Source organism: Pimephales promelas, chromosome 19 (assembly GCF_988280905.1).
Source record: "Pimephales promelas chromosome 19, fPimPro1.hap1.1, whole genome shotgun sequence".
Classification (NCBI taxonomy): domain Eukaryota; kingdom Metazoa; phylum Chordata; class Actinopteri; order Cypriniformes; family Leuciscidae; genus Pimephales; species Pimephales promelas.
Window position 1 is genome coordinate 2,345,436 of NC_142787.1, and position 27,620 is coordinate 2,373,055.

General features: G+C 38.1%; 3 protein-coding genes across 11 annotated transcripts in view; 1 reads left to right on the forward strand and 2 right to left on the reverse strand.

Annotated features, from left to right (window-relative positions):
* aff4 (ALF transcription elongation factor 4) overlaps positions 1–1,779 on the reverse strand; it is a 71,918-nt gene extending 70,139 nt beyond the window's left edge. For 8 of the 9 annotated variants that reach the window (XM_039663545.2, XM_039663544.2, XM_039663540.2 and 5 more), the window contains exon 1: positions 1,500–1,778. The gene's annotated coding sequence lies outside the window, so the exon portion shown is untranslated. Of the gene's footprint in view, positions 1–1,499 lie in introns of all 9 variants that reach the window. The other variant, XM_039663541.2, reaches the window with a different exon arrangement.
* Positions 1,780–2,891: 1,112 nt separating this feature from the next.
* zcchc10 (zinc finger, CCHC domain containing 10) lies at positions 2,892–7,557 on the reverse strand. Its single transcript, XM_039663557.2, has 4 exons — positions 7,473–7,557; positions 7,146–7,307; positions 3,954–3,998; positions 2,892–3,337 (listed from the first exon to the last, which is right to left on the reverse strand). Exons 1-4 carry the CDS (start codon positions 7,511–7,513, stop codon positions 3,106–3,108), a joined length of 480 nt encoding a protein of 159 aa, XP_039519491.2. The 5' UTR covers positions 7,514–7,557; the 3' UTR covers positions 2,892–3,105.
* Positions 7,558–8,410: 853 nt separating this feature from the next.
* Positions 8,411–27,561, forward strand: hspa4a (heat shock protein family A (Hsp70) member 4a). Its single transcript, XM_039663555.2, has 19 exons — positions 8,411–8,702; positions 9,952–10,009; positions 10,095–10,235; positions 10,479–10,601; positions 11,022–11,121; positions 11,867–12,000; positions 13,796–14,040; positions 14,171–14,247; positions 15,313–15,464; positions 17,171–17,277; positions 17,372–17,505; positions 19,076–19,257; positions 19,433–19,525; positions 22,929–23,093; positions 23,176–23,301; positions 23,397–23,504; positions 23,589–23,708; positions 25,455–25,616; positions 26,797–27,561. Exons 1-19 carry the CDS (start codon positions 8,596–8,598, stop codon positions 26,977–26,979), a joined length of 2,517 nt encoding a protein of 838 aa, XP_039519489.2. The 5' UTR covers positions 8,411–8,595; the 3' UTR covers positions 26,980–27,561.
* The last annotated feature ends 59 nt before the right edge of the window (positions 27,562–27,620 follow it).

Here is a 27,620-nt window from a genome sequence, read left to right on the forward strand (position 1 = left end):
GTGTTAAAAAAACAGTACCCCTGGAGAAAATACATGTGATTTTTACTGTAACCTGACTGAAAGTGCATTATGGGAACCCTACACTGGGTGCAAGAGTTTACTTTACTCATACTCAAAAACAACTCCTGCAACTCACAGAGATAAGTCACATGTCTTGTGCACTTTATACTCACACACACACAACAACCTAGTAGCCACTACAGAGTGGAAAATTGATTCTCATCCAATTTTTTTTTAACCATGTTGTCCACTTTGTGTAGCACTGGTGCCTCTCTCTACTTCCTGAAAAAGGATACACACTTGTTTCCATGCCATTTGCATTGCCCTTTGGACTGAGAAAACACTCCCTAATCACTTAAGATAGCCAAACACCCTGAAGCCCACTTCACAGGGAAACACGAGCAACTGGAATGAATTTCTGAATTCGAGTACTCCCTGCTTTGCATACTACACAGTGCACACCTACTCTATACCACAGTAAGGAATAGTAAGAGTGGTGTAGTAGTATGTAACTCTAAACAAACCCTAGTTCCTGCTTTGGCAACTGACATTTTAAAATGGCCTCCAAACATTGATGGGCTAATACAATTATTATTTCATTTTTTTGTTTTTTTGCAAGATATGGTGGTTCAATTAAGTTAATCAGTAAATTACGACGATTTGCCCTAAAATTAGATCTACGTGTATGTATTAAGCGCTATGACCTCTCAATCAACTGTCAAGCACAAAACAAACACTGTTGAATTAATCTTACAAATATCATACTCGGCAAACAACTTACCAAATCACAACTAAATGTATAATTACAACAAAATATGCGAAGTATTCACAACAGAAAGCAGTCTGAACCGAATTTAACTCACCAAACAACTGCCATTTTAATTGTTTTTTTAAACTGCCATTTTGACCGTGTTTACATTTTGTCAAGTTGGTGACGCAAACATGTTTACGCCATGACGTCCGTCGGCCGAAGCGCTGACGTCACAGTAAAAAGTTACCAGATTATATAATAATAATAACACTTACAATAAAAATAAACAAGCAGTTGAGCTCCACCAGTCAGTAAGGTGTGTTCACGTGACTCTCCCATTAGCATTTAACGATGTGTGGAAGTTAAAAGTCAAACGCCAATTTAGTTTGAACGTCGTTAAATTATCGATCAGCAGAAATGTCCACTTCTAGTAATAACCGTGCCAAAAATGGCATCAAATAGAAACGCTTCATCTGAAAGCGCTATATATAAGATAATCTATATCTAATGACACATTAGCGACTGTCCACGATCGAAAGTATAAAATTGATAATCAATTCCTAGTCGATGGCATGTGAGTGTGAGAACAGGATTGGACAGTTCGCATGTTAGCTAAACACTTCAACACACTAAAGCGTGCTCTCCTTCATTAACAACTCGTTACAATCTATCTCATGAATAAATTATCAAATGTTACCATACACAGATCATTTGAATGATGTAATCGACCCATTTATGGCCCACTTACCTCTTGGCTTCTTTTAGGCCCGAAGCATTCTAGCTCTGAAGCCTTTCCCTTTGTTCACACTGATCTGCTGTATCGTCCCAATAAATGTGTCACACACCAGCAAGAAACGCGTAACTGCTCTAAAAGACAGCGCTCGCTTAAGTGAGCCATGCCGCCGAGGCTCGTCTGCTCGTCATGATTGTGTCGGACAGATTTTTCCAGCAGATCACGATCATATTTTCAGGAGATCATCGCGTCTCTGCCTGGCTGGCTGATTTCGGCTTGGTAAACTAACGTGGTCACGTGACGCGCGCGTCCCCTCAAAGCGGCCGCGTCTCAAACGCCAGCGAACAAGACAACTCAAAAGCAGACTTTTTTTTTCTTCATTTTTAAAATATTTTTGGACGATGTAGTTTCCGATTATGTGTCTAATAACCGATACGCAATTTTTTTTTAATTATTTATATGTATTATAAATTAATTAATTGTTAGGCTACTACGAAACGTATTTGTTATGTAAGACAATGTTTTATTTGTTTGTGAAACTACAGATTGTTTTATATAACATTACCGGTCAAAATTGTGGATCATTTCGTTTCCCCCCGTGAATATTCACAATCTTTACTCCAGTCTTCAGTGTCACATGATCATTCATAAATCATTCTGATATGATGATTTGCATTTCAAGAAACATTTATTATAATGTTGAATAGTTCATCTTTCTGTGGAAATCGTGACACATTACCAGCATGATTATTAAAATTGTGGTTTAAAAAAAGAAATTACACACTTTTATAATTCAGTGACGCACTGATCCAAAGACAGTAAAGACATTTATAACGTCAGGAAATGCGGTTCTTTTATTCATCAAAGAATATATCAAGGAGCAAAAACAGTTTTCAACATTGGTAACAATAACCATTATTATTTAATAATTGAGCATCAAATTATCATATCAGAGTGATTTCTGGAGTAACAATGCTAAAAATACAGCTTTAATCATATTTTTATAGTTTTATATTATTACAATTAGCAATTTAATAATACAATGACCAGTAGTGTATTTTAATAATAATATATTGCTTAATATATTTAGTGATTTCGCAACTATCATTTCTATTTAAAAAAAAACAACAAATAAAAACTACAATACAAACATATGCTTTATAAATATTTTATGAAGCAATCTGTACAAATACATGGCTGCGAATCAAACATTTTGCCTCATATTCCGATGAGAAAGATTACTTGTGGCTTAAATGCAATATTAACAAGATTACTAACAAACACCTCAGTTAAAACACCCCAGCCTGTTTATTTATAGCATCATTCCTTCTTGAAAAAGTTCAAAACCAAACTAAAAAGTAGCAAAAACAGAACATTTATGTTAAAAAAACACAACTGGCTTCAGTGTGAATGAGTAGATCATTACCGCATTTTAATTTATAGGTTTGAGATACCACTGCTACAAGAAGGAAAAACAAAGTTACATTTGTCTCAAGGTAAAAAAGAGAATGTGATAGTGGATTTTTACATTTTACAAAACAGGATAACAATATATATCTCAGTTTCTTTACAAACATCATCACATGTTCACCACCAGAACAGTCAATGTACGACAATCAAATCATTTCTTCTTTTTTCTCTTTTTCGGTGGGCCTTGATCCGAACTGCTCGAGGAATCGGAGTCAGAGCTGGAGGAAGACGTGGAGGAGGAGGACGAGGATGAGGAAGGGCTGGAGCTGTCCTCACTGTCACTGCTGCTGTCTTCAGACGAGGAGCTGGAGGAATCGCTGCTGTCTGAGGAAGAGTCACCGGAGGAGCTTGACGAATCACTGCTGCCCGAGCTGGAAGAGGACCTGAAAGAAAACAGCATATCAAACGTTGGGCTTACATTCGACCTGTGTTTGAGCCTCACGCGAGGCACAGATCGGGTGTTATGATGGCAGTGTGAATATACAACAACCTGAAATATGACATTTTCCCCTTGTGATCTGGGACGCTTTTGTATGCGTGTGTCGTGTGTGTATATAATACATAATTGTGTTGTGGGCCAGTGGAATATGGCCATATTTATACCTGCAGTAATCAATATTTGAAGTGGATCAAACTTGTACATGAATTTTAAACAATACCTGTTCTTGTTTTTTTTGATCCACTTCAAATGTTGACTCCTGTGTGTACGACCCACACAGGAGTCAAGACCCCATTTTTGGGGTCTTGACCCCATTCATCCTTATATTCATTATAAAATAGGGCTCAAACTGTAGACTATTTTTGGACTTATTTATTGTTTTGGACACATGTTTAGTCATATCCTATACACTAATTTGATATATAGTTAAATTAAATTAATTAATACCAGACCTAGTTTTCAGTTTTCCCTCAAAGTAGATAAAACATCTAAATATTTCACATTATAAAGTGCATAACAATCATAACATGTTTATACTGGTAACACTGGCAATGACTCACCTTTTTTTCTTGGGTTTTTTCTCACTGCGTGCTGTACTTCCAGGTCTAAAAAGTGCCAAGAGAGTCAAGTTGAAATGCACACTTTTATGCGACTGGGTGGGTTTTTACAGTATTTAACAATTCAAATAAGAATGATTTAAAAACACAGCAAATGGACATAATGGAGTAGTCTATTTTTTAATGTGGTTGTCCATTCTATACTGGCAACAATCGATCGCTAGTTTAGCATTCATGTAAACACTACATTGAGATTCACCAATCGGCCCCTACTACTGACTGTAGTCTTGAGATATATCCAGCTGCAGACCCGCAGCACCACCAGTTTCAGAACCCCAGCGCCAGAACCGGAAGTGAGGGATTATTGTTATTGCATTATAGTTATTTTAGCAAGAATGTAAGGACAAAGTGGGCCTGAGAGTGAGTTCCTCATTTGATACAGAAGTTAAATTTATACAAGACTGTTGTGATAAAACAGGCTAGGGTTGAATTGGTCATTTTGTATCCCTTTTTATTGTTTCGTTTACTGTAAAACAATGCCGAATTTTCTCTCTCTTTATTAGATTTTGACATTATTACTTTACACACAAAAAAAATGCATGCTGCACATGTTCTTGTGAAATAAAGTATATTTTATAAAAAATAACAATGCGTTTATTTATTTTTTTTTATTAAACAATCAAAATCATCTGACCAATACATATCTTCAATATCAAAACAATTTAAGATATTTGTAAACAAAATAAATAAATAGAACATAAAATATCACAGAGGTCTAATCAGTTTGTGAATTCTGTATAATTTTGAAAACCTCCAATGCTTGTCTTGTTTTATTTCTTTCAAAGCTTTATTTTACAAAGTTAACTCCTTCATTAAAACCAAAAAGCAAAGGTCTTACCTTCATAAATGTATAAACTGCTTTAGCTAAAATTATTAAACTGTTATACATTAAAATGCCCATTAGTTTCAAGTATTAATTTTTCATCATCATGATCAGGAAGTAGGCTAACTCATAATACAATGAAACGGATATACAATTAGCCTATATTACACAAAATCAATGTTTTAAAATGCTTATTGTACTGGAATGTAGCATCATAACATTACATACGTAGAAAGTAGGACGTTTCATGTTCAATAAAAGCGGTTTCATGTGTAAAATAGCCTCCAAATTACGTTAGATGGCGTTATTAAGTTTCAAACCTAAGCTCCGCCGCTCACTTATGGCCCTGGCGCTGGTGTTGGTTAGAACGTAAGCTCCGCCCCTTACTTCTGGTTCTGGCGCTGGATAGAACGTAAGCTCCGCCCCTTACTTCTGGTTCTGGCGCTGGGGTTCTGAAACTATTGGTAGTCTTTAACCTTTGGCCAAAAAAACCCTCCAATGACGCAAAATGACGATTTTTTTTTTTCCAAACAAAAAATACATAAATATTTACAAACATAAATACAAAAAAAATACATCTCGTCTCAGGGGGATATGAGGGTAGAAAGCATGGTAATTTGAAAATACTACAGGTTTCCCACAGATACAAAGCTTAATGCTAAATACTGAAGTATCCCTTTAATTACTCGCCCTTTTGTCGTTCTAAACCTGCAAGACTTTAGTTCATCTCCCGGAAACAAAGAACTTTTGTGAAACCTGAGAGCTTTGTAAAGAGAGAGATTGTAAAATATCTGAAGAGACTCGATCTCTTTTTATGATGAACAGATGAAAATTGGGCTATTATTCACATAAACAAACAGAAGCTCAACTAAACCAGTTTGACAATGAAGCTCATTAGTTGAAGTTTCAACATGCTCTTGTTCTTGCTGAAGCTCAAACGCGATGCGTTACACGAGAATGAACCTCATTTGTTCTTGCTGAAGTTCAAACGTGATGCGTTTTATACCCTTTTTCCACCACGAACCAGGTGCTGGTTCAGAGCTAGATCTAGAGACGGTTCGGAGCTTTCAAAGAACCGGTTTGCCTTTCCACAGGCTTGAGAGCCATCACAGAGCCAGATCTTATGTCACTGTATACATCATGTTGCCCAGCAACGCCAGCTCAAAAGTGATGCGTAACATTAGAAGGAATCTCATTGGTTCTTGCGTGCTGCGTAACGAAGAATTAACATAATTGGTTCTCACACATCAAGCGAACGAGCTTGCGCTTCGGTTTACCACGACTGATGTGTGCACTGATGTCTCTACAGAAAATGGACTAGTCTAAACAGCTAAAATCATGGGGATTCGTTTTACGATCTCTTTATAAAACATCCAAGTAGTAGTAGTTGCATAGCTGTCAATGGAGGGACAGAAAGCTCTCAGATTTCATCAAAAAAGATCTTCATCTGTTTTTTAAAGATGAACTAATGTTTTACGGAGTGTTGTGTACTCGAGACTCGGACTCAAGACCATATTTTAATGGTCTCGGTCTTGTCATGGACTCCTGTGCATTTTGACTCGGAATTGACTCGTACTCAAACATATTAGCACTCGGACTTATTCCCGGGTCCCATTCAAAATATGTCATGATTATTACTGTATGTTAATATTTCTTTAAAATGTTGTTACGTACGCGGCACGCAAATGCAGCAGGACCCAGGTCAGATGTGACGTGGAGCCTCTAGCTCAACTATCTATTGAAAATGTCTGCCTTATCCATGATTCAGTTTGCATATAAGAGCCACACAGAATTTGTGTGCAGTAATGTTATGTAAAAGAGCACACTGCAAGTCATAATTATAATAAAATTACCTTTACCCACCATGTGGCCTTTTTACCATACAGTGTACGTGATTCCGTGGTATATTTGGTTTACTGTATGAGTATGGTGCCAATTTTATTGTTACCATCAAATATTTTACATATTCTTGAATATATATTTAAGTCTGGTTTGAGACCCAACCTTAGGTTATCTGGTCTGGACTCAAACTCGACTCTCTTTGGTCTCGGTCTCGAGTTAACGTTAGCTGGTTTCGACTAAACAACACTGGTTTTACGAGTTGGGAATGACACGAGGGTGAGTAATTATTGACAGAATTTTTATTTTTGAGTGAACTATCCCTTAATATTAGAACTACGGGAGATTACTTAACTTCAAATATCCATAATATACAAGGGGGTTTCCATCGAAAGGTGTCAACTAGTAATATATTTATTCAATATTAACGTTACTACTCAAGTAACGTTATGTGAATGCTTTGTGTTTCTTACCCCAAATTATCTGAAGGGTTGTTCTCCTTGTCTTTCAGCTTCTTTTTTAACTCAGCTGTCCTGGAAGGTCTATAAAGATACTTTCTTTTCCCAGTGCATTCAAAGGACCAGTGTCCATGTTCTAGACATTTCTGACAGCGAACATGTTGTTTGTTTGCCTCCCTGTGGAAATATGAGATAAGCCACGCAGTAACAGGTAAAACCTGGTGTTAAAACATCAACAACTCAAATCGACAACTAATGAGATAAAGATAAACAAAAATACAATTAATATATTAAAAATATAGTAAATAATTTCAATTTAGTTTAATGAGTCAGATAACTCACGCTTGCCGTCGAGCGATCAATCTATGCATGGGAGTCGCCATTTTGGATGCGATCGTGTGCGCGAGCCTGAAAAAATAAAGTGCGCCATCTAAAGCTTGGGAGAGGCTTCAGCTTTTTATTTTATTCTGTTTTATTTGTTTGTCTATTTATTGGTCTATTCATGTAAATTATTACATCATTCATTTCGTCAATATAGGTGAAACATCGAAATATACACAAACGCTTGTTTTTTTTTCATTCACCTCTACTTTACGGTGAATGTTTGTGAATTCCGCCCGTAAAATCCCAGTATCATCATTTACTTTAATAAAATCGTGCAGACTGAGAAGAAGAGAGCAATAAAAACAAACGAGATAAGATGTATTTTTAGAATTAAATACTCGGAAAACAATTTGTTTTGCTTTTCTAATTGTTAATATATATATATGAAGAGTTCAGATGCAAAAGCCTCTAAGTGCCATTTGAAATTTTCTTCTAGCATGATAATTTTTATCAAGCTTGTATATTTAAGTTCAGTGTCATTTAAGTGAAATTACTGAACTTAAATATACAAGCTTGATAACAATGATCATTCTAGAAGAAAATTTCAAATGGCACTTAGAGGCTTTTGCATCTGAACTCTTCATATATATATATATATATATATATATATATATATATATATATATATATATAACCCAATTATTTTAGTTGCATTATCTTTTTGGATGTCTTGTTAATATTATATTAATTATAATATATATATTTTTTTTTCTTTTTTTACCATTTTTTTTATATATATTCTTAGATAAATCCAGTTTATCTACCCATCGATTGGTTGTATTTGTCGTCATGGTCACGTCATACAAGGAAAGCTCCAGAGCCATCTAGAACTCAAACTCTCGCGATAAAAGCATTGACTTCGGCGTGAACTCCGGCTTACCCATTACATTACATTCAGCAGTCAGTTAGCCGGTCTGCATCAAATCAGTCAATGGACATTAGAGAACTATGAAATCGCGTTAAACCTGAGTTTTATGAATTAAACATCTCCGTGACTGTTATATATATATATGTTTTAAAAGGACACTTCTCGTTGGTTTTGAGTGTTTTAGCTGGGCTGTGCTCGTGATTTCCAGTGAAGATGTCAGTTGTGGGATTTGACGTGGGCTACCAGAGCTGTTATGTTGCTGTCGCTCGCGCCGGTGGAATAGAAACCGTTGCAAACGAGTACAGCGACCGATGCACACCGTAAGTCTACCTTTTATTCTGCTTAACTTATGTCTCTTTGACATGTCACACCCCATTCACGCAATGACAACCAAGTTAAGAAGTGTGGAACGTGAACGGAGCATTTTTTCTTTCATTATGTCATTTCGTTAGATCTAAATTATGTATATTTAGTTAACAACATGCCCTTTGGCTTGATATTGACAGTTAATATTGTGACGATCTATTCGGCATGTTAGACTAGTATGATCCCGAAGTCTTTGGAGTATATATATGACTGTTTTAGAGGAGATAGTGTAGTGATAACGGCTCTGTTAGCTGGAGATGCTACAGCGTGGCTCGCGCTGCTGATGTGACGTCACGCCCGCAGGAACATTCTAGCACATTTAATGCCGCGCGGAAAAAACTGTCATTCTTTCCTTATTATCTCGGACTATATAATTATTTATTATATGTTTATCAACTAATGGTTTCCGCCACGGAATACAACAATTGTTAAAAATATTTGCGACATTTTTTCTCTTGAGTAAAGTCAGATTTGCGGGACATAACGTAGAAACTAACGTTACAGCGAAAAAAAATATTTTTTCTCCACTGATAGTCAAATGGGGTGTTTCCATTCCACATTAACTATATATTTTGCTTTAAAAAATTATTCAAAATTAAAAATGATTAAATTCGCTCAAAAATCTACACCATACAGATAACGATACCGATAACTTGGTTGAACCGATATTCAACCAATTGTTTTTAAACTGAATACTAAACGTTAAATGAAAACAAACATTTATTGAACTTCACACTAAAAAAATGTACTGTCTTTTTAAATTAAATTTACAACATTAGTCTCCATATGAAGCACACAGGCTATGTTAATGCCACAGAAAGACGAACGTTTCGCTGAAAATTGCATTAAAGTAGTGAAGATGGATGGGGGAAAAAAATAACAATGTGACATTAAATATTTGGGTCGGACTTGCATGTGATTTTATTTTTTCACAATGTTTTAACCTCTTGACTTGAGGTAGTGCTAATGTACTTCTAATGGAAAAGTCGTTAGACATGGAAAATTTTACAATCAATTCAATGAACACGTCTCAAATCGAACATGATTTTTTCACTAAAGTGACAGCCCTATTTTAAAGAGACAAATATCACCTCATAATGGGAAGGTTAATTTCTGTCATTGATCAGTAGGTGCTCCCAGAAAACAAGAAATGTTAGCTTAGTAGTTGGTCGTGTGTAATATCTAATGATGTGCTCTTTTCAGGTCGTTTGTATCGTTCGGTCCTCGGAATCGGTTGATCGGGGCAGCCGCCAAAAGCCAGGTAAACATTCGTTTAGTTTGAATAAGCAGGATAACACGTTGCATGGTTGTATAATAGTTGTAATTATAATATCTGCTCAAACAAGGTGGTCACAAACTGCAAGAACACCGCGCAGAGTTTCAAGCGATTCCATGGCAGGGCGTTTAGTGACCCTTATGTGCATACGGCAAAGTCCGGCCTGGTCTTCGATCTCGCTCAGATGCCGACGGGAACCACCGGCATTAAGGTAAGATTAGTGAAGCGGTAGTGAAAATGTCGTCTCTCGATCTCATGAGACTTTTGTTTTTGTAATCAGGCTGTCAAAAGCATACAAAAATTTGGATTTTGATTTATCGGCCGATTTATTGGTTATTAGTTTCGGCCAACATGTTCGTATCGGTGGATCCCTAATGAGCTGTAATGAGGTATGTTTTAAAAGCTGCTTCAGACGTGGCTGTATCCCAGTCCTTCATGCTGTCCGTCTCCACAGGTCACGTATATGGAGGAGGAGAAGGTGTTCAGCATCGAACAGGTCACGGCCATGCTTCTGGTCAAGCTGAAGGAGACCGCTGAAGCCGCGCTCAAAAAACCTGTGGCAGACTGTGTCATTTCTGTGCGTATATTCTCTTTTACATGCCTACTTCTAAATATAGCTAATATATAGTTCACTGGAATAGCATACCATGTTTTCCGGAGTATAAGTTGATAGCATCAGTCAAAAAATGCGTCATGAAGAGGAAAAAAAAACATATACAAGTCGCTCTTGACTATACAGGTGAACCTGGAAAAATTAGAATATCGTGCAAAAGTTCACTTGAAAGGTTAAACTAATATATTATATAGACTCATTACATGCAAAGTAAGATTTCAAGCCTTGTTATAATTGTGATGATAATGGCTTACAGCTATTAAAACCTTTTCACAATATTCAAATTTTCAATTGGGGGTTTTTATAAGCTGTAAACCATAATCATCACAATTATATCAAAAGTGAATGTGAATAATCAGATGCGTTTCTGATGCGCTTACACAGGTCCCCAGCTTCTTCACTGATGCCGAGAGGCGATCCGTCATGGACGCGGCGCAGATCGCTGGCCTGAACTGTCTCAGGCTCATGAACGACACTACAGCAGGTGAAACGCTTGTAATGGATTCATTCACCCAATAATGAGCCGCCTGTCATTGCTTACGCCTGACCTACATAACGGATGGTACATTAGCTGTGTATCCTTCCAAAGTTGTGAAAATTCAATTTATGAGCAAAATTGGAATATTGCATAAAACATTTGCGAGTCAAAGAGAACAAAATCGTCTAAACTAGCGATAAATATCACTAAGAAAAGTGGGAGAAGGACTGAATATAATAACTTTGTTTATAAATCATTTTTTTTTTTACAAATCCATTTTTTTTAAAAGCGTTTCCATTGTAGTTTATGCGCATGTTTTGTTATCAGATAAAAAAAATGATCCGACTTAAACGAGCTCGCACGTTTTTGTTTGTTTTTTTTAATTGGTATTTGCATATTTGTATATGCATTATTTTGAATTTTATACGCATCTTTACGTTTCCATCCAGCAGATTTGTATGCGATATCCCAAAATGCACATGAAAATAAGTGGATGGAAACGGCTGTTGTCGGGCCCCCAAAAGGAAAAAAAAAATATAAGCATCACTCTGCGCACGGGATGCGCGTAATCGCTGTGCTGCTCTTATTGGAGCCTTTCATATTATAATACTGAGGGGAGGTTTGAACACCTGGGGCAAGGGGGCGTGGCCTATAGGGATATCACTCAAAGGACACGCCCCCTCCCCCTGGGGAAATGGGCCTGCCACCACTGAGGAAACACTGACTTACGTTGCGTTCATGTTCATCATAGTTGCACTGGCCTATGGGATCTACAAACAGGACCTGCCGGCTCCTGAGGAAAAGCCCAGGACTGTGGTGTTTGTGGATGTTGGTCATGCTGGTTACCAGGTCTCTGCGTGTGCCTTTAACAAGGGGAAGTTGAAGGTACGGGTTTTTTTTTTTTTTTTTTTGTCACCATGCATTATAATACACATTTTAGTATTAATTTTTAACTGATCACAGGATGATTATCAACCACGGGTGTGTTTACTATTGGCAGGTTTGGTTCAATTAAGGGGAGACAGGGCAGGCCAAAACTTTTTCTTTCTTTTTTTTTTACCCTCACTGGTCAATTTTGAGATTTTGGGCTAGTTGTCTTCAATAACATATCATCTTTCAGACTTGTGGTGAAAAAAAACCCCTCCAAAATACACATTTAGGTCTTTATTTGACTATACTTTGGCTTTTTGCATCTGTAGATTTCTAAAAAATTCAACAAAAGTTGGCATTATAAATCATCCCGCTGTCTCAAAATGGGTTTTTGATTATCCTATGTATGTATTATCCTATCTATATCTATATTCTCAAGGTTTTTAAAGAGGCGTGTGTTCATTTATCATTCAGATTCTAATTTATACAACATTTTATACCTAAAAACATGGTTGTTGACAGTTTTTTCTGTGGTTAGAAAGAGCGATTTCCAAAATCCCCTCTGTAGAAATCTTCGACTTTGATAGAGCAACACAATTAAACAAGAATTTTAAATCTGGCTTTATCCAATGTTCAGATTCCTCTTCTGGAAATCTATGCAAATTAGCACATATTTAATGAGATAATGCATAATTTGCATATTTAAACATAAATATTCTAAAACCGTATTTGTCTTAATGTCAGTATTCAACAGGGGAAGTTTCATGCTGATATCTATTAGTTTTTTTTAGGGCTGTGCAAAAATTAATTGCGATTAATCGCATCCAAAATAAAAGTCTGTGTTTACATAATATATCAGTGTGTGCTATGTATAATTATTTTGTATATATAAATACATATGCATGCATGTATATATTTAAGAATTATTTGCGCTTAAATTCTGTATATATATATATAAATACAAAATCTATATTATATAAATATAAATATTTTATATATGAATAACACATTTTCTTAAATTTATACATGTATGTGTGTGTATTTATATATACAAAATAATTACATACAGCACACACAAATATATTATGTAAACACAGACTTTTATTTTGGATGCGATTAATCGCAATTAATTTTTGCACAGCCCTAGTTTTTTCCTGTTCACCAGGGGTGTTTGCCCTTAAAACACATTTACATGCACACATGCAACCTAGCAATGCAAGGAAGCACGTCTACCAGCTGCATTAAACAGGTCATTGCCCCGTGGTGACGTCAACACAAGCATCCATCATGCATTTCACTGATTATTATGTGAGTTGTGAGGTTGAATAAAGCTTTGAAAACCTCAGACAACTAAACAAGTCCATCTAAAATGTTTAAACCTTAATGAAGCTTTTTTTAAACAGGAAATCAATTCAGTTGTTATTTATATTTATTTATTTCAAACATGTAAAATGACAAAAACCTAATAAACGAATACTCATCAAAACAGAAAGCAAAAAATAAAACAATATAAAAAATAAATATTTAAAGTGCCAAGGTACTTTCTAAAGCTGATTTGCTCTATTTTGACATCGCTTCCATAGACATCAGTGTTTATATCTGAACTATAAACTATTCCAGTGCTTCTGGGATAATATGATTACGACAGAAATAATGATGCTGTGCAGTACTAAAGGCAGTACTAAAATCCTTGAAAATAGCCAGATATAATTTGTTGTCAGTATCGCACATCCTTAGTTGTACACGTTATGTGAATTGTTTTGTACATCTCCAACTGTTGTGTTTGTCCTTTATCGGCTGATTCATGCAGGTTCTGGGTTCAGCGTTCGACCCTGAGCTGGGAGGTAAAGACTTCGACGAGGTGCTGGTCCAGTACTTCTGTGAGGAGTTTGCTCAGAAGTACAAGCTGGACGTGCGGTCGAAGCCCCGCGCTCTGGTGCGACTCTACCAGGAGTGCGAGAAACTCAAGAAGCTCATGAGTGCCAACTCCTCCGATCTGCCGCTCAACATCGAGTGCTTCATGAATGACATCGACGTCAGCAGCAAACTCAACAGGTTAGCATCCACGGGCAATGCCAGGAGCTAAATCTGGTGCCCGGCGTCAGGGGAGTGAATTAGAAACTGAGCAGTGAAGGGGAACTGAGAGGTGGATTCTAATAATATCCTGATGACTCTTCTGTTCCAGAGCCCAGTTTGAGGAGCTGTGTGCGGGGCTGTTGGCCCGGGTGGAGAATCCTCTGCGCAGCATCATGGAACAAACCAGTGAGTACATGCGCTGTTCCTGGGGCTTTCCCGCTCGCCTCGAGGTGATGGGAACCATAGACTGTAAAATAAAGATGGACGGCGCACCCTCGCTCTCTTCCTTTGGTGAAAAGTGAAGCCGCCAAAGTCCCAATATGGCACTGACATCTTGCGCTGGTTTGAGTAGTGAGCGAAAAGTGCACCCGCGATATCAAGGTCCCGCCCACACTCGCGCAGAAACGGTTTACTGCTCAACAACTCATTGTGTCAGTGTGAAATAAACCGTTAAGGAAATGTAGAAATTAAAGCTGAAGCTCCAATCTTCTCCCGAAAATCCAAACTTATTTCAAAAAGCAAATTATTTCCCCAAAATTACAGAAAACATTTGCCTCATGTCCATTACCTTACGTGGAGAGGGCGTGGTTTATGAGCTATACTGGCACCAGCCACCAGGGGGCGATCGAGACACTGATTTTATCACGATTCTTTTGCATGTTGGTTTTACTATTTTGCTACAGCCAAACTAATGTCCCTATTTTAAAAACAAAGCCTTACAAGGAAGCAAAATATAAAAAGAGTGGGAGACATTTAGATAAAAATCTAAAATTTGTCATTAGTTTCTTCGTTATTTAAAAATAAGAGCAAATATAAACATTACATATACACAACATAATCTACAAATGAATAAAAAACGGTGCTTTATGTTTTCAGCTACAGTGTATTTAACAGCTGTAAATTAAATGAATATATATTAAATTAAACTACGTAGACTTAACGCAGTATTACGCATTGATTCTTATTAAAGCTACTGTTAAAGTTCTCAGTCAAGCGCGGCGAGTGATTTATGTCTATGTTTTTTGTTGTTTTAGTAACATTAAAGGGATCGTTCCCCCAAAAATGTCATCATTTACTCTCTTGATTTGTTTTAAACCTGAATAAGTTTCTTTCTTCTGTTGAAGATAAGTTATTTTGACCCTTTGGCAGAACTGCACCTGAGAGAATACACGATATTTTTTCAGAAGCAGATCGTGGAGAGCGTAATATCGCATAGGTCGAATAAAATGAGTTTTTCCTCCTGCAAACCAGGGTTGAAGAAAGAGGACATCTATGCGGTGGAGATCGTCGGCGGCGCCTCCAGGATTCCAGCCATCAAAGACAAAATCAGCAAGTTTTTCGGAAAGGAGCTGAGCATGACGCTGAACGCGGATGAAGCCGTGGCCAGAGGATGTGCACTGCAGGTTAGCGCTGCGTTTCATTGGGCCTTTTGTCAGGGCTGTATCGATAGCCCAATATTGCCGTACCGCACTATTGGCAGAGGAATGCAAGTAACCGCGATATCCGAACAAAGGATGGTGGCTACACCCATCGTACCATGTGTATTGAATGTAAACTGTTCTGTGATTTATCAATAAAATCGCTTAGAAACTGAAAAGTTCTAGCATATATTTCTTAGCAATCGCTCTCTAGAACTAATAGATCTATATAAATGTAATATTTACTGTGCTACTTTATTCTGTGAGAAATATAACGAGCCAAAGATAATAGAACTGATAAAAATAAGCTCCTATGTAGGGGCATATGTGTCGACATCGACTCTACTTTAATCACATAAATGTAGACATTCATATAGATCATATATACCACCATATACGTATACACGATACCACCAAATCAGCTTATGTTGGTAAAATGGCACAGGTTTTTTTTTTTTTTTTTTTTGCTCAATTTTATATTTATCCAAATGATATTACAACACAATAGATTACAAATTATTTACACTTTTCTTTTTTCACATAAAAAAACTAAACATAAATAAAAAAATAAAATAAAAAAATAAACAAATAAAAATTATAAAAAAAAGAAAAAAATTATCTATACACACACACACACACACACATATATATATATATATATATACATACACGTATAAGAAAATGGCATACATGAGTGCGCACAGACACATTTAATCATGTATTAACCAGGAGGTAGAGTTTTAAGAGATTTAAAGTAGGCTATAAAGGGATGCCATTTACTGAAGAAGTAGGTCTTACGAGAACATCTAACTTTTTCCACTTTCAGAAAGAATATAGTATCCACTAACCATTGGGAGGTTATGGCACAGGTTTTTAAATATCTGAACGTACACTCTTAACATCAGTCGATCAAGCATTATATTATGATACTCTGATAATCAGGCATTATTTAATGATAAAACTTTAATTGAACTAAAACTTGGTAACCATGTAAGAATGCATTTTGTCATTTTACCTGAACTCAGGACTGGTGGTGGTGCTTAAGATTTTGTTGGTCATTCAGTGTTTCTGTAAAAAAAAATAGATAATAGTACTTATTATAAAAAGATAATAATACTACTAATAACAATATAATCGGCTCTAAGGGTTGATGAGCTGCTGTGTTCATGAATGTTATCCCCTTTATAAGCGTTCGCTCAAATTGCTGAAATCAAAACCGGGGCGGAAATAGATGAGCGCCAGCCAATGAGATTTGCGCATTACCAGAGAAACCGACATAACTTCTGCTTGTTCTCAGAAGCTGAGCAATTCCAGATCAACTATTCTATTGCTATTTTAACAGGGAAATACAACAAAGAATATGCAAGACAGTATCACGGTATTACCATATAGCGGTTATTACTGTTTAATTTTATAATCTACAGCTTTGGTGTGAAATTTCCTCACCACACCATTGTGTAGATAATGAGTCTAGTGCTGCAAACTGATAGTTCTCCTTGGGGGAGGATCATTAGGTTTTGTGAAAGTGATGTTTTTCAAGCCCTTGACTCATTTTTCTGATTAATTTGTGATATAACATTATAAATGTAATTCTTATGACTTGTTATGCTTGCATGTAGTTCATTCCCCTCTCCACTTCTCATGATGACAACCTTCAGTGTTTCCAGCTAACTTGTTTTGTTTATCCTCAGTGTGCGATCCTGTCGCCCGCCTTTAAAGTGCGCGAGTTCTCCATCACAGACGTGGTCCCGTACCCCATCTCTCTGAAGTGGACCTCGGCCGCTGATGAAGGCGTCAGGTGCGTTCTCGGCTCTCTGCGGGTTAAAGGGATAGGTGAACTATCCCTTAAAGTTAGTTCACCGTTGTAATAGTCATGCTCTCTTGCTCTGCAGTGATTGCGAAGTTTTCCCGAAGAACCACGCCGCACCGTTCTCTAAAGTGCTGAGTTTCTACCGGAAGGAGCCCTTCGCTTTGGAGGCCTACTATAACAATCCGAAAGAGTTGCCGTATCCAGATGCTACCATAGGTATGTTGGGAACGCTCTTTGCTTTGCGTAACTGGATTCTAGCACAGTAAAACGCTAAAACTGCAGCACCTGTTTATAACAACCATAAATGTACTGTGCGTTGGTGTGGATGCTAGTTATCATTATAGTTGTCTTTCTTGTTGTTAACTGGCCTTGATTGCAGTTTTAGTTGTGTATATATTTACACACACATGTGGCCTTGTGAATGAACACAGGCGATTATACTGAAAGTGCCCCTGTTATGCTTTTTCTAATATTACCTTTCATGAAATAAAGCTGTTGGTGAATGTAAAAGCTCTGCAAAGTTTTAAGATGAATAAACGTATTGTCTCCTAAAAGAAACAATTAATTCTTAACTTCCCAAACATGTTGTCAGCAATGTCAGTCTCACTTCTTGTTACAAACCTACGTAACAAAGAAACAAATTTGCATAATGCCAGCTGATGGTTTTCATTGGCTGCCCGTGAACAACCTCTACTTTGCCCCGTCCTCAAATGCTGTAGTTGTAGCTGAGACTGAAAGAGACGCTACGAAAGCAAATTGCTCCTCTTTGAACTTCAAAAAGATGAGGACTTGCGCTGGAATTGCGGTAAAACTGACGCCATCGTTAATGTAAGCTGAATTTCAGATATGGTAATAGGCATTTTGTTTTCAGACGCATGCTGTATGCTGTCATCTGACCAATTACAACAGACTGGGCCATCTGACCAATCAGAGCAGAGTAGACCAATCGCAACAAAGTGGGTCATCTGACCAATCAGAGCAGAGTAGACCAATCACAACAGACTGGACCATCTGACCAATCAGGGTAGACCAATCACAACAGACTAGGCCATCTGACCAATCAGAGCAGAGTAGAACAAACACAACTGACTGGGCCATTTGACCAATCAGAGCAGAGTAGACCAATCACAACTGACTGGGTCAGCTGACCAATCAGAGCTGAGTAGACCAATCGCAACAGAGTGGGTCATCTAACCAATCAGAGCAGAGTAGACCAATCACAACAGACTGGGTCATTTGACCAATCAAGGTAGACCAATCACAATAGACTAGGCCATCTGACCAATCAGAGCAGAGTTGAACAAACACAACTGACTGGGCCATCTGACCAATCAGAGCAGAGTAGACCATTTGACCAATCAGAGCAGAGTAGACCAATCACAACTGACTGGGTCAGCTGACCAATCAGAGCTGAGTAGACCAATCGCAACAGAGTGGGTCATTTGACCAATCAGGGTAGACCAATCACAACAGACTGGGCCATCTGACCAATCAGAGCAGAGTAGACCAATGACAACAGACTGGACCATCTGACCAATCAGAGTGGAGTCAAAAAGAAGTGTTTTGGAGAGACTCCATCTTTCAATGGTTTCCAGACTTTTTAAGAAATCAGGTAATGCTGTAATGTAGATTGAGAAAATGAAAGTGTGTTTTGGCCCTTGATGCATTGAAGCCCTCCAAACAAAATTAGGAACCTTTAAAATAGCATAATAGTGGCACTTTAATTGAGACAACCGGAAACTGATTGATTGAGCTTCCCTGCTGACTGATGTGTGCCTGTCCACAGGCCAGTTTAACGTCCAGAATGTGGTTCCTCAGCCGTCGGGCGAGAGCTCGAAGGTGAAGGTGAAAGTGCGTGTGAACGTGCACGGGGTGTTCAGTGTGTCCAGCGCCTCCCTGGTGGAGGTCCTGAAAACTGCCGAGGGAGAAGAACCCATGGAGACGGACACCCCGGCCAAAGAGGACGAGGTAAAGACGCCACTGTGCGCATGCCCCCTACATCAGCCGGATTTAAAATGAGCAAAAACTGTTTGATTATAAACTAGAAGCTTGTCTTTATTGCGTTCACATGCGCACCGACAACTCTTCAGTGTGTGTGTGTGACGGCAGCCATAAGATCATTGATTGTATTTGCTCCTTAAAGAACAAGATGCACGTGGATCAAGAGGCACAGAAGGCTCAAGCTGATGAACAGAAAGAACATGCTGACAAGAAATCAGACACTGAAGACATGGAGGTGTGTGTGAATACACTTGCACACCAACACTATATGCTAGGGGTGGACACAAACGTGACGCGTCGTGCGTACCTCGGCATTGAAGTCACGGTTCGGTACGGCAGGGGGAGAAAACTAAACTAAAAAAATAAAGTGTTTTTTTAATTAAATTTGTATATATGTTAAAACAATTCTATTTTGATTAATTATCTTAAGGATTAAAATAAAACTATCTTAGCTAATGCTCTAAACGATATAGGGAGACCTTAATTACACATTGCTATAATATTAAAGGTTACATTTAACAACATAGCCCAAGTTATTAAATTCAGTTGCTATTTATTTTTAGATATTATAACCAACACTCAAAACAACACGTACTGTAAAAGTACATTTTCTACTTAAATTAATTTTTAAAAAATAACTTCCATGACTTATGTTTTTAAACGTACATTAAATAATCTAGACATTACTGACAGGTTAAGTAAATATAATGAATAGGTTAATATAGTGCATATATCTCTAGAGTTTATTTCTCTACTGTCGACACTAAATCCCTGAGATAAATGTAATGCAACGCGAGATATTATTCTTAAGCTGTTGTTATTGATATCTTTCCACAGTTTAACCCTCTGGGGTTGTTCGTTTCAGAGTCACACTCGGGGTGTTCGGGTCCAAATGGACCCAAAGGGCGGGATTCATATATTTTTTTTTTTTACTTGTTTTTTTATAATATTTTTTCTTTTCTTTTTTGATGTTTTGAGAATTTCAAAAAAAAAAATTATAATTAGTATTAATGCAATAATTGTGACAAAATTTCCCCCCATTGAACATAATAGAAAAAGCTTAAAAAGCTGTATTTCATTTAAGAGTCAAGCCTAGGCCTCATAAAAGCAATTTTTGAAATGAGATGGATGCCATCTGGTGGACAAACTGAGCATTTTATAAATGCAAAACACATGTATAATCTGAATTTTTTTGGTGTGTTTGTGTATAAAAGTGTGTGTGTGGATGTGTCTGTTTTGCACTCTTGATGTTTTATAGATTCACCCCTTTTCACTGTTGTGTGCTTTTTTTTCAAGATCGTGGCTGATTTGTAGATTGTACGCACAAAAAAACTCAGTATTTTCACATTTTTGCCATTTTCCCATTCATTTTCCATTTAGACCCGAACACCCCAAGTGTGACTATTTTTTTTACAACCACTTAGACTATTCACATCCTGTCCCTAATTTTTTTGGGTGTTCAAATACCAAATACCAACAAAGTCACCAAATTTCGGACCATTCCGAGGAAGTTGTGATTTAAGAAAAAATTTATTTATTTATTTATTAATATTTATTTAAATTCTTTGGGTCCATTTGGGCAGAACAACACCAGAGGGTTTAACGCTGGTTGAGAGATAACATAGCGATCATTGTCTCTTCTGCGCTTTTTACTCATAGCAAACAGCGTTGCATTGCTCCACGCTCCCTTCTGGATTGCAGTGTGTATCGTCTGTGACTGACTGTAGATGTCATGTGACTCGATGAACCGAACCGTGTCATTGTGGCGAATGCATGTACCGTTACACACCGACCAAAATATACACAACTACAACAAATGCTTAAGTATTTAAAAGCATGGATTGACCGCATTGTCAGCCTCCAGTTTCATATTCAGTTGAGGTCGATTGATAGTATATTGGATAATATAGCAGATTAATCACAGATCGTCAATTATATTAGCATTTAAAATGAATACTAACTTTCCATGTGATGTGAAATGGTCCACTTGCACATCAATGACAAAAGATATGGGAGCTTTTTCCCACTGCTCTACAACACTTAAAGCAGTATTTCACTTCAGAATTATAATCTCCTGATCATTTACTCACCCCACGTCATCCGAGATGCTCGTGTCGTTCTTTCTTCAGTGGAAAAGAAATGAAGGTTTGTGAGGAACACACTCCAGGATGTTTCTCCATATAATGGACTTCAATGGTCCAGATGTGAGTTTCAGTGCAGCTTCAAAGTCTCGACACGATCCAGCCGAGGAATAAGACGCATTGTATACTTTAGACACACTACACATTTATATACTTTTACCACTAATGCTGGTCTTGAACGAGCTGTGATGTGACTCACATTACGTCATCACGTTGAAAGGTCACGTGTGATGTGTGACCTAGTGTTTACAAAGCCAATGTGCAAAGGCCCTGTTTACACGAGAACGCTCACGGGTGAAAATGTAAAAATATTTTATCGGATGTGCGTTTCGTTTACACAGTGTTTTTGGGGCTTAAAAACACAAAAAAAGTGAAACCACCCTCCAGAGTGGAAATCTTAAACACAATCCACCGCCGCGTTCCCGTGTAACGGGTAAAAACGCAAACGTCTGCTAGACCGGGAAGGTTGTACGCAGTAGAGCCCGACCGATAAAGGATTTTGAAGGCCGATACCGATACAAATATTTTTTTTTTGTTTTAAAACCCGATATTCTGATATATCGGCCGATATTTTTTATTTATTTATTTTTTTCAGAAACGCGCAACAAAATATTAACAGATTTCCCTAACATTAGTTATTTGTAGTTATTAATGAGTTTTAACTAAAATAATATGATGATGCATTTTAAAAAGAAACTTGTTCCTTTTATTCTCACAACAGAACAGACTGATGATAGTGGCATTAGCTAGCTTTGTGGTTAGCTAGTCTATGATGAGTCATAATTTAGCAATGGATTACGTCATACTGCAAATTGTAAAACATTCATTTTTAATATAACAGGCCGAGGAGAGATGATGCGTCTCATTGCTATAACTGTCACGCGCTATTAAAGAAATACTTCAGTCACGTTGTCAAAAGTTAAAAGGACAGTCAGTCAACTACACTGTAACAACATAACGTAACTATTGCTAGCTAATTCCGCTTCACTCTCGGCTTATATAACAGCATAGTGACAGTCACAAATTTTGTCGCTTATTTGAGTTAAGAGAACTGATAGGGATGATCTTTTAATTGTTATTCAAGCAATGTATGTCTCGTGACCAACTCAACGAGTGTTGCCAACAGGGACGGTGTAGAGCGCCCTCTGGTGGACAAACTATACAACTCCAACACTCATGACATGGTTCAAGCGTGTTTTGTCCGTTTTTATGTTATTTTTGAAATATTCATTTATCCGCCATTATAACTGCCGATACCGATAGTTTGGAAAATGCCTAATATCGGCCTGGCTCTAGTACGCAGGTGCGCGGACTTGGTGTTGTCGCGTGGCAGTGCTTCACATCGCACCTGGAGTGTGTTCCTCAAAAACCTTCATTTCTTTTCGACTGAAGAAAGAAAGACATGAACATCTCGGATAACATGCGGGAGAGTAAATTATCAGGAATTTGAATTCTGAAGCGAACGTTCCCATTGAAAATTCCCACAATCCCTTTTAGACTGCGCCAGAGGAGAAGACGGGAGACAAACAGGAGAAGAAGAACGATCAGCCCCCGCAGGCCAAGAAACCCAAAGTGAAAACAAAGACGGTGGATCTGCCCATCGAGAGCAGTCTGCAGTGGCAGCTGGCCAGCGACATGCTCAATCTGTTCGTGGAGAACGAGGTATGGGACACTGAGACTGCGGATCAATCGCCTGTCGGACGACTCCCGGGTTCTGACTGTGTGTGTGTGTTCTTGCCCACAGGGGAAGATGATCATGCAGGATAAGCTGGAGAAGGAGAGGAACGATGCAAAGAACTACGTGGAGGAGTACGTTTATGAAATGAGAGACAAACTGCATGGAGTGCTGGAGAACTTTGTCAGTGAGGCTGTGAGTGTCTGCATGTGTCTGTTTATTCAGAAAGATGCCTATGCACCTTATAACTGATGGTTTTTATCAACAAAGCATTTTTATTCTCAATTCAGGAACGGGATTCTTTCTCCTTAAAACTGGAGGACACTGAAAACTGGTTGTATGAAGAAGGAGAGGACCAGCAGAAGCAAGTGTACATTGATAAACTGGCCGAGTTGAAGGTAAACGTGCGTGCCCGAATTGTTCAGATTTGAACCTGTTGGAAAGAATGAATGATTGAACAAACATAAACTCTTTCCTTTTAGAAACTGGGAGAGCCTATTCAAACCCGATACTTCGAGAACGAGGAGCGGCCAAAAGCGCTGGAAGAGCTCGGACGGCAAGTCCAGCAGTACATGAAAGTTGTAGAGGCTTATAAGGCAAAGGTAATCCATTTTCAAATCTGTAGGGGTCACGGGACAAATGTTTTAATGACAAAAAAACAAGTGAAACTGAAAATTTGAATATGGTGCAAAAGTTCATTTATTTCAGTAATTCAACTTTAAAGCTGAAACTAATATATTATATACACTCATTACATGCAGAATGAGAAATTTCAAGCCTTTATTTATGTCGATGATTACGGCTTACAGTTTATGAAAACCCCAAATTCAAAATTAGAATATTGTGAAAAGATTTCCATATCTGTAATCCATAATCAAAATTCATAACCAACAGATAAAGGCTTGAAATATTAGGGGTGTAAGAAAAAATCGATACACTTGAGTATCGCGATATTTTATTTTGCAATACTGTATCGATTTTCAGAAACGCAATATCGATTTTCTTTTTTTTTTTTCTTTTTTTTTTTTTTTTGTGGCTATGCATAGACGCACCACTAGCCTAACGTTTTGCTAGAAACAACATAGCTATGGCTGAACCCCATGTCAAGACCGGCTCCTGCTCTATTCCTTTCGGCATGTTAATCAATGTTGCGTTCTTTCACACCGCAAGCAGTAGCCGCGCGTAAGCGTAGAGCAAGACCGTCGCGTGAGCAATAGTGAAATGGGGGTTTCGGCAGAGAGTCTATAACGGCGTCGCACACCGGACGAGAAGCTCAGCGCCACATCTTTAAAATTCGAACACATTATTCTCTATGAGTGTACACACACCGGTGGCGCCCTTCAGCGTCTGTGACTGTCCGCGGCGCCCAGCAACGCCTCAGGACCGTGTTCAAAATCCTGCTGCGCCATTTACTTAGTTTTATATAAAATTTTAATTATTTTTGTCTCAAATCGTTGCTAATGTATCCTGACTTCGCCCTATCCTGCAACATGCATTTAGTTTTGCATCCATTATCAGAAATCAGCTGCTTGAATGACAATTGCTGATGTTATTGGATTTTCAGCTAAGATTCTCAATTCATTCAGTGAACGGATGCTCAGACTGCAGACTAAACAACGATTGTGTTTAATTGTACAGTACAATCATAACATAGAACAGACATTAGCTTCATTTCATGTCATTAAACATAACAATACTGCTGGCCATACACTGATGAGAAAGTGCGCGTGGAGTTGTCCTACGTGGCGCTTCTCGTCCGGTGTGCGACCCTCTAAGTCTATCAAGTTTATAATCAACTTCTAAAAACACATTTAACCAAAGTTTTTGTAATGAACCTGTGAACCACAATCCCAAACTGGTAGTTTGATTTTCTGAGTATTGAATTGTTTACCTAAAGTAAACTTGTTTGACTTTAATTCACATCATGTCTTTTTTTTTTTTTTTTTTTATATCACTTTTTCAAAAATTATAGTCCTTCTTGAAAAAATAATCCCAATATATCGCCTTATGGAGAGTATTGCAATATATTGAGTCTATATAATGTATTACTTTCACCTTTAAGTTGAATGACGGCGCACTGTGTGAGAGAGGGCTGTGATCAGCGCATACACTAGCATGATCGACTGGGAGCGGTGTACTACTGCAATAGGGCCACTTGGAGGAGCCAGAGGAGCTTTTTTTTTTGTCTCATGTTCCACTGTCAGGACATAAAGACAGTTTTAAATAATATGTACAAATATTTTTTCTTACCTTCTGCAGCTTTAAACTGATAATATTGCTGAATAATCGTTTGTTTTCTAAACCCCAGTTGTTGTGAGATTTGTGTTGATCCCGTTGTGTGCCCGCAGGATGAGCTGTATGATCACCTGGAGGAGCTGGAGGTCATGAAGGTGGAGAAGCAGGTGAATGAAGCCATGACCTGGATGAACAACAAGATGAACCTGCAGAGCAAACAGAGTCTCAGCCAGGACCCGGCGGTTAAAGCCCACGAGATTCAGGCCAAAACCAAGGTACAAACCTCACGAAGCGCTTGACATGTGGATTGTGGATTATCCATACATGTCAGCATTTTTCAAAAGTATTGTATTCAAATATTTGGGCTCATAAAAACTGAACATTTGTTTATTCAAAGCGGTTCACTTGTAAATGTTTTTAACTCCAGTGATACTGGTGGATTCTCACTGGAAACTCAAGCATGTCTTTGCGTCATTCCGTCACATCTGTACACATAAAGAAGAGTCGCGACTAGTAGGCTATGAGTTTGAGGATGTTGGAGGTGGAGATTTATAGCTTTTCTTGCAGCACTTGATAAAATTAAACGTATTAATTTGATGGCAGATCCAGAAAGGTTCAGACGACAATCACCAGTGACACCTGGAGTCTCGCCCGCTGTAAAATGCTTTCTAATGCTTTTCAAAAAGTGGATGTTCAGACGTTTTCTGGTCGAAATTATGCTGGTCACACTTCCAAAAAGAATAATCTGTGATTCTGAATGCCCGAATCCACACCGGCACACACACACACACACTCTCCTCCAACAGTGTGTTCATCCGCGCTGTGCCGTGCCGAGGCGCAACTCACGTAAAGTTTCTAATTCCGCGATTGGCAGATTTCAAACAGAGACTGCCATTATAACTGTGTCATGACCTCAACTGCAGTGGTACACATTGAATTTATCATTAAAATGTAATAATGGCCTCATGACAGCCAATGTCGAAACCAACCCCATGACAGTTTAATGTAATGTTAACCAATAAAGCTAATTTGATCATTAATCTGCTATGTCATGTTTATGACCGTTTGTGTTGTCTTAGTAATGTCAAGTTGTCATGACAAAGACATCTCAAACAATGTCATAATTGAGCAAATGACAGTTGTCAAACATGCATAAACCCCATGTGTCATGTCATGATTATGAAGGTGTCATGTCACCCCTTCAAGAAAAGTGTTACGATCGTTTATTTAATCGTTTATAGGCAGATGTTATATGATTTAATTCCAATCCACTAGTTTAATGCCCCACAGCGCCACCCAGTGCTTGTTATAGTCATTGCGAGTTAGTGCTTGTTTGGGATTTATCATGGATTGACTGCGTTTACGGCCTTGAAATTCGAATAGTATTTTGTGTTTTGTATAATAATAACAGATCTGTAGTCTGAATCTTCTAACTGCAACTTCTCTGTTGTACAGGAGCTGTATTCTTCTTGTAATCATATCGTCAGCAAACCGAAGCCCAAAGTGGAGCTTCCGAAGGAGACGGCGGCCGAACAGAACGGTCCCGTTAACGGACAGGAGGCTTCAGAGACCCAGCCGGAGAAGAGCCGAGTCCCCGAGACGCCGGACGCCAAACTCCCCGAGATGGACATTGACTAACTCCTCTTATAAGCCTCTGCGCTCCCATTAAACACATTACCCAATCTAGCAAATGCTCTCTTGCTCTTGGTGGCATGTTTCTTTCTTTTGTGTTTCACTGTTTAAAAACAGGATACATGGAGATCTGATATTTTTTGTAACATGTAACATGTATAGGAGGAGAACTTGTCTTTGTTGCTCCCGTGTCCTGGAATAAAAACAGGCATTGGGGATTATAAAGTGAGATGAGCTTGTTTAGTGAAAAAACATGTTTCTGTTCTATTCTACTATTGGATGAGTATATTTGCATTGAAACTTAGTTGCGATTCTTGAAGTTTACGACCAACCGAAGCACTAAAACCGAGGAGGAAGACCTGCGGACTCGAGGCAGAGGCGACGCGCTGCGTGTTGAAGTAGAGTTACTGTTATGCAGTATTTGGTTGTGAGAGGTGCGTCATTCTGTGGCCACTTTTGGGTTTAGCCATGTTTGTTTTACTTTTCTACTCTGCAACCTGTATGAATGAGGGAGACCACGATTTGGTGTCCATCCAGTCATAAATGATGAGAACTATAAATAAATCATTCGATTTGGTATACAGACAAGGATTTATTGGAATGCATAACTCTTATGAGATATTGGATGTACATATTGGTTCTCTGTT

Excerpts from the sequence above, each read along its gene's own strand:
- zcchc10 (XM_039663557.2), bottom strand. The coding sequence starts at position 7,513 with ATGGCGACTCCCATGCATAGATTGATCGCTCGACGGCAAGC. Across the intron at positions 3,999-7,145 it reads AACCCTTCAGATAATTTGGG|ACCTGGAAGTACAGCACGCA; the intron begins GTAAGAAACACA and ends GGCACTTTTTAG. Across the intron at positions 3,338-3,953 it reads AAAAAACCCAAGAAAAAAAG|GTCCTCTTCCAGCTCGGGCA; the intron begins GTGAGTCATTGC and ends GTTTTCTTTCAG.
- hspa4a (XM_039663555.2), top strand. The coding sequence starts at position 8,596 with ATGTCAGTTGTGGGATTTGACGTGGGCTACCAGAGCTGTTATGTTGCT. Across the intron at positions 14,041-14,170 it reads GTCAGCAGCAAACTCAACAG|AGCCCAGTTTGAGGAGCTGT; the intron begins GTTAGCATCCAC and ends CTTCTGTTCCAG. Across the intron at positions 15,465-17,170 it reads CCAGAGGATGTGCACTGCAG|TGTGCGATCCTGTCGCCCGC; the intron begins GTTAGCGCTGCG and ends GTTTATCCTCAG.